General features: G+C 39.8%; 1 protein-coding gene across 1 annotated transcript; it reads left to right on the top strand.

Moving 5' to 3' along the window:
- The first annotated feature begins 6,857 nt into the window (after positions 1–6,857).
- On the top strand, positions 6,858–7,817 carry LOC144321748 (olfactory receptor 13C7). The gene has a single exon (XM_077911008.1). It carries the CDS (start codon positions 6,858–6,860, stop codon positions 7,815–7,817), a length of 960 nt encoding a protein of 319 aa, XP_077767134.1.
- The last annotated feature ends 4,396 nt before the right edge of the window (positions 7,818–12,213 follow it).

Below are 12,213 nucleotides of genomic sequence, written 5' to 3'. Positions count from 1 at the left end.
TTATCATGCTACGTGAAATTAGGTCAGTCAGAAAAGACAAATACCATATGATTTCATGATTTGTATGTGGAATTTAAGAAACAAAACAGATGAACACAGGGAAAGGGAAGGAAAAATAAAATAAGATGAAAACTGAGAGGGAGGCAAACCCTAAGAGATGCTGAACTCTAGGAAACAAACTGAAGGTTGTTGGAGGGGAGGTCAGTGGGGGGAGGGATAATTGAGTGATGGGTATTAAGGAGGGCACTTGATGTAATGAACATTGGGTGTTATATTGCAACTGATGAATCACTAAATTCTACCTCTGAAACTAATTTAAAAATGGAAGAAAATACAGAGACTATCAGACTGGGTAAAAAAGCAAGACAACTCAATTCTGTCTAAAAGAAGCATTTTTAAATATAAAGACACATAAAAGTTGAAAGTAAAAGGTTGGAAAAATATATCAATTAAACAGTTAGCTGGAGGGTTATAATAATATCAGATAAGGTTGACTTGAAGGAAAGGATATTATCAGAGATAAAGAGAGACAGTTCATAATGACAAGGTATCAGTCAGGAAGACATAAAGATCATAAATGTATTCACCTAGTAACAAAACCTCAAGATAATATGAAACAAAAAATGGACATAATTAAAGGGATAGACAGGTCCACAGCCAGAATGGGAGATTTTCGTATCTTTTTTTTTTTCAGGAATTGATAGAACAACTAGGCAAAAAATAAAAAATTATTTTACTATGGATCATAGACCTAAACATAAAAGCTCAAATTATAAAAGCTTTTTATAATAAAAGTTTGAAAAATATCTTTGTGACTAGGGGGGTAGGCAAAAATTTCTTTGATAGGAAATGGAAAGTAATAACCAAAAAGAAAAAAATCATGGAATTCATCAAAGTTTAAAACATCTGCTCAGAAGAAGACACTATTAAGAAAATGAATATGGGGCACCTGAGTGGCTCAGCAATTGAGTGTCTGCCTTCAGCTCAGGTCATGATCCCAGGGTCCTAGGATCAAGTCCCACATCAGGCTCCCCATGAGGAGCCTGCTACTCCCTCTGCCTATGTCTCTGCCTCTCTCTGTGTCTCTCATGAATAAATTTTTTAAAAATATTAAAAAAAAGAAAATGAATATGGAACCCACATATACTGGGAGAATAGTCACAATACACATATCTGACAAAGGACTTATATTTAAAATATATAAGGACTCATACAAACCATTATTCAAAAAAACAATAAAATATGATAATGAACAAAATACTTGAACAGATAATTGTCAAAGATATATGAATGACCAGTGAGCACATATAAAAGTGCTCAATATCATTAGTTATCCATAAAATGCAAATAAAAACCACAATGAGACCACTGCAATCAATTAGGCAGACAAAAATTTTAAAGACTGATAATATCACTGATGAGAATGTGATGCAATGAGAACTCTTGTACATTATTGACAGGAATGTAAAATGGTGTACTTTGGCAAAGGATATGTCTTTTTCTTATAAAACTAAATGTATGTCTATGTCATGACCCAGAAATACCATTCTCAGGTAGTTAGCTAAGAGAAGTTGAAGAATATGTCTACAAAAAGATTTGTATGAAAGGATGCAGAAGTGCTGATTCAAAGGGGCACATGCACCCCAATGTTTATAGCAGCACTATCAACAATAGCCAAACTAGGGGAAGAGCCAAAATGTCCATCAACTGATGACTGGCTAAAGAATATGTGGTATATGTATATATATATATACATACCTACACACACACACACTCACACACAATAGAATATTAATCATCAAAAAAGAATGAAGTTTTGCCATTTGCAAAAACATGGATGGAACTAGAATGCATTATACTAAGTGAAACAAGTCTGTCAGAGAAAGACAAATAACATGATTTCATTCATATGTGCAATTTAAGAAACAAAATAGTTGAACATAGGAGAAGGGAAGGAAAAATAAGATAAAAACAGAAAGAGGCAAACCATAAGAGACTATAGTTAAGAGAACAAACTGTTGCTGAAGGGGAGGTGGGTGGGGGGATGGGCACTTATTGGGATGAGCACTGGGTATTATATGTAAGTGATGAATCTCTAAATTCTACTCCTGAAACCAATACTATGCTATATGTTAACTAACTTGAATTTCAATTTTAAAAAAGACTTGTATAAGAATGGATTTTGTTTGTTTATTTGTTTTTAACTTGCTCCACTCCCAGCACAGACCCCAATGCAATACTCGAACTCACAACCCTGAGATCAAGACCTGAGCTGAGTTCAGGAGTCAGATGCTTAACTGATTGAGCCACCCAGGGTACCCCATTGTATGAGAATGATAATAATGACTTTATTCTTAACTGCTCAAACTGGAAACAGCCCAGATTCCATTCAACAAGGAGAACGGGTAAACAAACTGGGATGGTCATATAATGTAATATTACCCAGTAGTAAAAAAAAAAGGACAAACCACTAAATCACTTAACAACATGGATAAATCTCAGAAACATCATTATGAATAAAGACTTAAATAAAATAATACTTACTGCATTATTCTACTAGTATGTTTCTAAAAAGGTGAAAAATACCAGAACAATGGAGATTACTCTGGGCAGGATGGTATTGGGGACAGACTGGGAAGGGGTATAAAAAATTCATTGCAGTGTTGGAAACATTCTCTAACTTGAGTGGATTTGGGTTACATGGGTGTGCATATCTGTCAAAACTCATTGGATGATACACTTACGATGTATACATTTCACTGTAAGTAAATATTACCAAAAAAAAAAAAGTGAACAGCTTTCTATCAGTCTGCCTCAATGTAAGGACTTGTCATAATGACTGCTATTGGCAAGGTACCAATTTGTCTAATGGACTTTCTAGTAGCCTCAACACAACAGGTGTATTCTATTGGGAGCTTGTTATTATATTTGTTACTGTTTCTTTGCTCTGAAAAATAGTGAAAACTCTCTCACAAGCAGGTCATTTGAAGGTCCAAGTTTCCTTCTACCATGTGGTCATGCAAGGGACTGGTTTCCCAGGATGGCTTTCAGTCATGATTTCATCATATATTTATTGAGTTACTGTTGAGTTACTATTGGTTACTTGTAAAATTATTGTAGAAGGTATGTTCTACTTAGTTCAGGCTCACATATCTTCAGGGTAACTGAGCATGTCTACAGTGATTTATTGTCTTCTTATTTTTGAGAGGCTGATAACACAAGAGGAAGCAATCATGTCCTGTGTGTCCCCCAAGGGCTATGCAAGGATCCAGGTAGAGCTGCAGGGAGATAAGCAAGCTTTGGTCCAGAAAGAGGAAAATCTTTCTGATCGCCAATGTCTTCTGGCAATGAGACACACTTTGGGGAAAGTAGAAGCATGCCATTCACTGGACAACTTTTTCCTGGATGTGTCACTTCTTCCTTTCCCTTAGCTTCTTCCTCACAGTTCATAACCATACTCCATGAATCAGTTATGTATTGTTACAAAAACAAATCACTCCAAAACTTAATAGCTTAGAAATGCATACATGTATTGTTTCATAGTTTTTGTAGGTCAAAAATCTGAGCACAGATTAGCTGGATCTTCTGTTTCAACGTCTTTCACAAGATGTTGACTAGGGCTGGAATGTCTTCTGGAGGTTTCACTGGGGATAAGAGAACTTTAGTTCCAAGCTCATTTGCATGGCTATTGACCATGTAACTTGAGGGTAGTTGGTCTGAGAACCTCAGTTCTACACTGCCTGTCAGCCAGAGACTTCCCTCAGTTCCTTCCCACACAGGCCTCTCCAATGTGACAGTTTGTTTCATCAAACTCAGAAAGACAGTGTAGCTTTTTGGTCAGAAGCAAGTCACTAAAGGGAAGGGAATTATAGAAAGCCATGAATACCAATAGGCAAGAATCAGCCAAGGGAATCCCAGGGGCTGCAACCTCATTCCAGATTTCACCAACATAGAATGTCTTCCCTGGACTTTGTTCTATAGTTCCTGTTCCATGTTGCTTTTCAGCATCATGACTTGTTGAGGCTATGGAAGAAATACTGAGGCCCAAGACCTGCCAAGCTCTGGCCCTAAGATGGTTTTTCTTTACCCCCACCTCTTTCCTATCTCTTCATGTGTAAATTTACCTCCATTGTCCAAGTCTTGGTCAGAAATCTCCTGCTCCTTGAAGTCTCCTCAAGATTCTAGGTGGAAGTTCTGCCCAACTGTCCACAGTCATGTCTTGAGCACTTGGCTTAGAAGCACTTTGCCTGCCTCCTGCTGAATGTTGGATGTTCATAAATAATTCATATATCTCCAGCTGCTCTTTTCAAGAATTTTAAGCATTTTGAAGTTTGTAGAAATTCAAGCAGAACATGGAAATGCTTCCTTCCTTTAATGTCCTTCAGTGGCCTAAGAGGGGAAAGTTCCAGCAGGAACGAAGGCAAGAGAAAAGAAGTCTTCTTAGAGTGCTTTCAGCATGATTAGATCCTGGGGACATTGTCCCAGAAGTATAAAAAGTTTTTTACTTTGTATGATTCCATTTCCAAACTTTTAATCACTTCAGGGAACACAACAGTCCCAATTACTGCACTGACTTCAAATTGTCTTCTGCATGCATGTACTGGTTGTTCCTTTGGAGATTTTGCCTAAAATACAGAATCAAGGCAGATGGGAAGAACTGGTTTTTCACCCCTTCTTCAAATCAGAGGTGGACATTTCAGCCTCACCCTTTCAAACTAATATTGGTATTTCTGGCTTATGCATTATTCCCAAGCGGTAGGGACCCTTTCTCAGTAGGTTCCCAATAAAGGTAAGTGAAAGGTCTTATCAGAGTAATTCTCAATTTTTTTTTTAGCACAGTAACATTTCTAGCTTCTGACTTGATTTATCAAAGGGGTTGAGGCTTGAAAAGGGAAGAGATGAAGCAATTTTAATGGTATCATAAAGACTGAAGTCAATACAAACCCCTTCTTCTTGGATTAGAAAAACCTAGATGGCAAGAAGCTTATGAAACTTTTCAGTCTCATTTAATGGACTCATCTAATTTTAGAGATAACCTTCAGAAATGGGATGGGCCCATGGTTTCAGAGCCCCTTCTTGTAGAACTCCAGGGAGCTTGGATCACAGAGTAGCCATGGAAATGGCTGGAGTTGTCCCAGAGTTAGGCTCCAGAGGGGGCCACTTAAATTGCCTGCAAAGCCCCAAAGATCCTCACTGGCTGAGTAGCCCAGACTTTCCAAGCCCTCCTTCCCAACCTCAACAAGAGCAGCTCTGCTCTTTCTTTTAAGAAAATGAAAGTTCTCTTTCCTAAAAAATTAATTCTCTTTCCCAAATAGTTTGAACATCCTTAATCTCTTATAATCCCAATACAGAATAGGGCAACCTGAGGATGTCAGAGAGGGAAGGAAATACCAGTCTACATAGTAGGGTAGAAGGTTAAGAAGAATACAGCTCAAATCTCTGACCTGATGACTTTCCACAGATTCAATGCAGTTCCAGAAGGAAGCTGACTACCATCATATGAATAATGAATTCTTAGAAAGTTGTCTGCTTGTTTCAAAATGAAGAAAATTTTTCTAATATTCTAGAGCTCTGCAAATAATGTTTGCAAATATGCTGTTTGGGAATGGAATGAGCTCTTCATTTTTAGAAGATATCAAGCTGAAACTGAAAACTATGCATTAGTGGGGTACAGAAAACAACCTAGAGTGGAAGAGATGGTTGGACTAGATTACTTGGGAAGCATATCAGTGACAGAATATTTGTCTGGGTAAAAACAGACTCTAGTAGCCGAGTCAAAGGCTCAAGGACCATTAATGTCCATTGATTTCTGTAAGGATGCTCACCCAGAGGAAGGGTGACCCAATAGAATGATAAGAAAAAAAGCACTGTTTTAGTTATCTAAGAACTAGATTTCCAGAAGCTGTGATCCATTGTACATTTTCAGAGCCAGGCCTCTATCTACATGGAACATCAGATTCAAACTATTTGGGACATACCGGCATTTCCAGAGCATGAATTTACTTTGGAGACCTCTTCCCACCAAACACAAACAACTTGCCTTTCCATCTCTGGAGGCCCAGTCGCTTTTTATCCTTGAAAGCCTAGCTAGATTCTATATCACCAAAGGAGCCTTCGATGATTCTATTTTCATCAATACTCCGGATGCCCTTTCAGATACTCTAGCCTCTCCTGAATCCTTCTGCTTCCCTTTCCTGCTAAGTTGTGAGCTCACTTAAGTCTGGGCTAAGGGGAACCCCTGTTTCTCATAAGAACTGTCATACCCACATATTGGGTGATCAACAAATATTTTAGTGGAAGGATGTTCAAACACTAATGGATGGATGGATGGATGGATGGATGGATGGATGGATGGATGGAAAGCTCTGGAGCTGGTGGGGCCCTTGAGAAAGGAGATCTTGGGAACAACAGGAGTATGTTTTCTATGAGACTGATCTTCTGAGAGAAGAAAGTGTGCATTCACATTTAAGCATTTCATTACTAACTGGCACAAAGTTGGAGAACATGAAGCAAACTTAAAGCCATTTTTCTGATTGAAGTTGAATGAGATGAATTGCCATATGGACATAGAACCATAATAATGAATGTTATATGTCTTATCTCTGATCAAATGCATTAAATTATCAGAATCACCATTTAAACACTGTAAATTTAATGCCCTAGGGCCCCAAAGTAATTTCTGACTTTATTGCTTCTTTTTCTTGGAAAAAAAAAAGAGAGACTGTGGGCTTTCAAGACCATTTTCTAATCACTCAGCCTAACTGAACTCCAGACCAGATGGCCTGGATCTAAGCAAGGCAAAGAATACTGAGTTTGGATCTCAGAGCATTTTCCTCTATTGAAAGAGGAGACATACTATGGAAAGTTCCAACCAGACTGTCTCTGTGACAGAGTTTATTCTACTGGGCCTCTCAGCCCACCCGAAGCTGGAGAAAATGTTCTTTGTGCTCATCCTCTTGATGTACCTGGTGATCCTGCTGGGCAACGGGGTCCTCATCCTGGTGACTGTGTCTGTCTCCCACCTGCACACACCCATGTACTTCTTCCTGGGGAACCTCTCCTTCCTGGACATCTGCTACACAACCTCTTCAGTTCCCCTCATTCTTGACAGCTTCCTGACCCCCAGGAAAACCATACCCTTCTCAGCCTGTGCCATGCAGATGTTTCTCTCCTTTGCCATGGGAGCCACAGAGTGTGTGCTTCTGGGCATGATGGCATTTGATCGCTATGTGGCCATCTGTAACCCGCTGAGGTACCCTGTGGTCATGAGCAAGGCTGCCTATGTGCCCATGGCTGTCAGCTCCTGGGCAGCTGGAAGTGCTGCCTCTATGGTTCAAACATCCCTTGCAATGAAACTTCCCTTCTGTGGGAACAATATCATTAACCACTTTACCTGTGAGATCCTGGCTATTCTAAAGTTAGCTTGTGCTGACATCTCCATCAATGTGATCAGTATGGGGGTGACAAATGTGATTTTTCTGGGGGTCCCAGTTCTGTTCATCTTTGTCTCCTATATCTTCATCCTCACCACCATCCTAAGGATCCCCTCAGCTGAGGGAAGAAAAAAGGCCTTCTCCACCTGCTCTGCCCACCTTGCAGTCGTGGTCATCTTCTATGGGACTATTCTCTTCATGTACGGGAAGCCCAAATCCAAGGACCCCCTGGGGGCAGACAAGCAGGATGTTTCAGACAAGCTCACCTCCCTCTTCTATGGGGTGGTGACCCCCATGCTCAACCCCATCATCTACAGCCTGAGGAACAAGGACGTGAAGGCTGCTGTGAGGAACCTGGTGGCTCAAAAATGCTTTACCCAGTGATGTCTGGAGGACACATATCCCTGAGGATCTGTGCTTTTGGCTCTTGTGCCAATGAATCTTAGAATAATGTGTCCCCCAAAGAAGAGATATGTGAAGAATGATTACCAGAAAATAAAATTACATACATAATGGAGAGCTTTGGCTATTATGGGACCCAAGTTCTAAAAATTATGAAACCTAAAACCTGACAGGGTGGGACTTGAGGGGATGAAATGGTTGCTGCTGAAAAGAACAAGTAGTGATTTTCTGGTTCCCTTCCAGGCACATCTGAATTTATCCTTGCGAGCGGTTACTTCATTGTTTTGGGAAAAACTGCTCAGTACTCCTTTGAGTTACATAAAGATACAAGATCCTTCTCTGCAAAGGAGGCATGGAAGACAGTGTGGGGCAAACTTCATGATATAATAGTATAAAAAATTGTCTGCACTGGAGATGAAATGGTGCATCTTTCAATGTTGTTTTTCTTAGCAGCAGAGCTGATACTGGAGATGAGAATGAAGTTGACACTTTCCTTCCCCTGAGACTCAGAGGAGTTGGGATCATGTAGATTCCATGTAGAGTATTTCCTTTGAGGGCAAGTAAGCCGGATCCTACAAATGCATGTGGAAGAACTTAGCCTGGGAGCACTCATAGCTGGTATCCAGTTTTAAGCTTCATTTTCCTGCACTCAGTAAGTCTTATATATTTAAGTATATAGCCTGGCCCTATAGTCTGGAGAGTTAGAGGATAGACCTATGGGGGAAGAGAAGATGGAGCAAGGTGGCTGACTGAGGAGAAGTGGAATGATAAAACTGAAAAGCAGAGCCAGTTTATTGAACACAAGAGAAGGGGCCCAGAGGTGGAATGTGTGAGGATTTCAGTCACTGGACACACAAAAAGGGACAAAGATACTATGAGGGAATGAACTCTAAATGTCTCTTTTTCCTTGAGGTAACTGGATGTCTATTTTTTTTCCTGAGAATTAAAATTTCCTGATGAAAACAAATGCCCCCTGCTTGCCTTGCTTGGGTGTCCTGGGCTTCTCCTACCTGAGACATGGCTGGCCACCCCCTGTGGCCCCACAACTCTCCTTTCCACATTGGGCAGAAACACAGTTGCTGCTCACTGCCTGTGTGGGCCCTTAAACAGTTTCTCTGGCTGTTCCTGTCTCACCATTTCAAACCCAGTATTATCTGTCCCCCTGTGGTATGAATTTGCTTTTCCCTGTTGAGCACAGAACCCATCTACATCCTTCTGGCTCACTACACAGAGGATGACATCCACCCGGAATCAGTTCCAACCTTTCTAAGTCGAGAACTGACTTAAAAATGAAACCTACTTGCAGAGCAAAATTCCTTTTCAACATACTTCATTTTACTAGTTCTGACTTAGAGAACCATAACTAGTTTCCACCCAGATCTTTCTACAGGACTCCTCCAGCTGCTGAAAGTGCTGTTGTCAGAGAGCCTTCAGCTGTCACTTTCCTTCAGGAATTAGCTAAAGAGTGCTTGTAGGTGAAGAGAGCTAGCTCACCCAAGGTCGTGTCCCCTTCCTCAGGGGGGCATATACATATCCAATGATTGACTCATCATGAAAAGATATAAACATCTTTCCCTCACTCAGGATACTTCCAAAGGGCAATCCTACTGCCAAAGTTCCTTATGGGGTTGACCGAAGCTTTTGTTGAGACTACATCATGGGCCAACTCCTCCCTCTGCCCAATCCTGCTTTCTCATCCTCCCTTCCACCAGTGTTGATCCCAACATCACTCCCTCATAAACATTAGGCACCCTAATCTTTATACCAGAGTCTGCTTCCTGGCACTCAAACTGTAACATCACGCAAACTCCATCATTCACGTAATGCATATATTCTCTTTTCAGCATCCATGGACACTGGCAATCCTGACAAAAATCATACAGAATAGTTATGCTGGCATCAGAAGCTTTGAAACCAGACATTGGTTAGATGCCACCGCCTCTTATCAATTTACCTTGAAGTTTGTTTTATACTGTAGTTAACTTCTCTGAAATCCGCCTACCACCCCCACCCTGCCCATCTCCTTAGTTTAGTATTTCCCATTCTCATTTTTTTTTTTTTTTGCCATGAACCACATAGAAAATAATGGGTTTTGTATAGCACCCTGGGATAGGTAGACGGGTCTACTCGTGGTGAAGGCAATTCACCTGGGGGCTAAGGTCACAACATGTCCTGCTTAATGACCTCAGGGTATCTCTAAGCTTGGCATATCTGGACCTTGTGGCAAACTAACTAGAAAGTTCTGATCCATGCTAGATGTTCCTCCTTAGCATCTGTTGTAAGGACAGTCATGCCCCTTCCCCTGGGGACAGATGATTGGACTATTGACCAAAACAGAGCTTATCATATTTTCTCTCCAAGGAATATGAATGTGGATATAGAAACTCTTGTTAGTTGGCATAGGGCTCTTGGGCTAAGACACCACATAAACGCAGGACTAATGTGACCACGTGCCTTGCAAGAAAAAGAAAGCTGGTCTGCAGAGAAATGACAAATCAAATGCTCAGAGAAGCATACAATACATGACCTAAGACATGGAGAATTTCTTTCTCTTTCATTTTATGGAAAAATTTAAATCCAATAGAGAAGATAATAAAATGAAACCTTAGGTATACATGTCCCAGATCCAACAATTCATGACCAATATTGTTCATTTATACCTCCAAGGATTATTTCTCCCTCTCCTGAATTATTTTGAAACAAATCCTGGATAGTCATAGCATATCATCCTTAAATATTTCTGTATTTACCTCTAAAAATGATTGATACTCTTGTAAAATATAAATTACCATTGTCAAACTCATGCTAATTTCTTGATATCATCAATTATTGAGCATTTTATATTTCTCCAAAATGTCTTATAAATGTTGTAATTATTTCAATTTTTTATCTGAGCTAAAATCCAAATAAAACTGTACATTATGATTAGTGTATTTTACTCTCTAGTTCCCTCTCTCCTCTACCATTCCCCTCCTTTTTCCTCCCCTCCTTAATTTCCTTTTAATTTGCTAGAGCAGCTCCCAGAACTCAGAGAAATGTTTTACTTCCTAGACCACTAGTTTATTATAAAAGGATGTTATTCAAGTATAGCCCGATGGAAGAGATGCATAGGGCAAGGTATGGGAAAGGATACATAGCTTCCATGCCCTCTCCACTCTCCCCCATGTTCACTGTTCACCAACCTGGAGGTTCTCTGAACCCCAACCTTTTGGTTTTTTTTGAAGATTCAATACATAGGCATAATTGATTAAATCATTGGCTATTAGTGGTTGTTTCAACCTCCAGTTTCTTTTCCAGCTCTAGAAACTGGGGAGGGTGAAGATGGAGGTGGTGGGACTAAAAGTTCTAGCACCCTGTTCAAGGTTGGTTCCCCTGGCAACCAGCCTCCATTCTTATTTGCTTTCCAAAAGTCACCTTATTAACGTAAACCCAGGTGTTGTTGACTGGGGCCTAAAATGAATAATAAGATACCATTTTACTTTAATGGCCCGGAAGTGTTTCTCAAAACTGAGGACTAAAGACCAAACATTATAATAAAGGTGCTTCCATTGCTCTTATTCAGGAAATTCCAAGGATTTTGGTTGCTGTGAATCAGGAATCTTTGACAAAGACCAAATGTATATGAGAAATATATCTTGATCATCTGAATGAACAAATATGTATCTCTTATCTGTTACAAAATTACATTACTACAATCTGCTGATTAAAATTCTGTAGTGTCTGTCCCTGTATTTCCTATAAATTGATTATTAGGTCTAGGTACTTGAGAGGTTTTTGTTTTAGTGCAGTTATGAGCTAATGGCTCCTGAGGTCTTCTGACATGACCCTAGCATCTTTGATGGCTTCCTTGCTTTCTGGTATCTCAACATTCACAATTTCTTCCCAAAATAATCATTTTCTTTAAGGAATTCTTATTTTCTTTAGTGGGAAATGGTATTTAGAAACCACAATCTGGGTGTCAAGGGTGCTATTGAGTTTATCATAGTTTCTAGGCCTTTCAGTGGAAAGAAGAAATATATGTAAATATAAAAAATTTATATGTATGTAAAATTCATACCTACAATTTCTATAGAATTTTTACTTAACCTCATTGATTAAGGTTATCTCCTCCCATGTACAATCTCGTTCCAGGAAAGTATGGAAAGGGCTTAATGTTGTTAGAGGCAGTTAGTTAGGTTCTAACAGGATGCCGGGAAGCAAGCAAAAGAAAAGTCAGAGACCTGTCCTGGCAGCATTCCAAAATAAAACCACAGGAAACCAGATTAAACCAGCCAGGCCCAAGATGGCTGACCAAATCTCTCTAAGGGTGTCATGACAGAAAACACCTGACCAAGTAAGGAAGAAAAGGCACATAAACCACATTCCTGAAAGAGATTAC

Source organism: Canis aureus, chromosome 10, assembly GCF_053574225.1.
Source record: "Canis aureus isolate CA01 chromosome 10, VMU_Caureus_v.1.0, whole genome shotgun sequence".
Lineage (NCBI taxonomy): Eukaryota > Metazoa > Chordata > Mammalia > Carnivora > Canidae > Canis > Canis aureus.
Note: the sequence above shows the minus strand (reverse complement) of the source record. Positions and strands in the feature narration are given on the sequence as shown.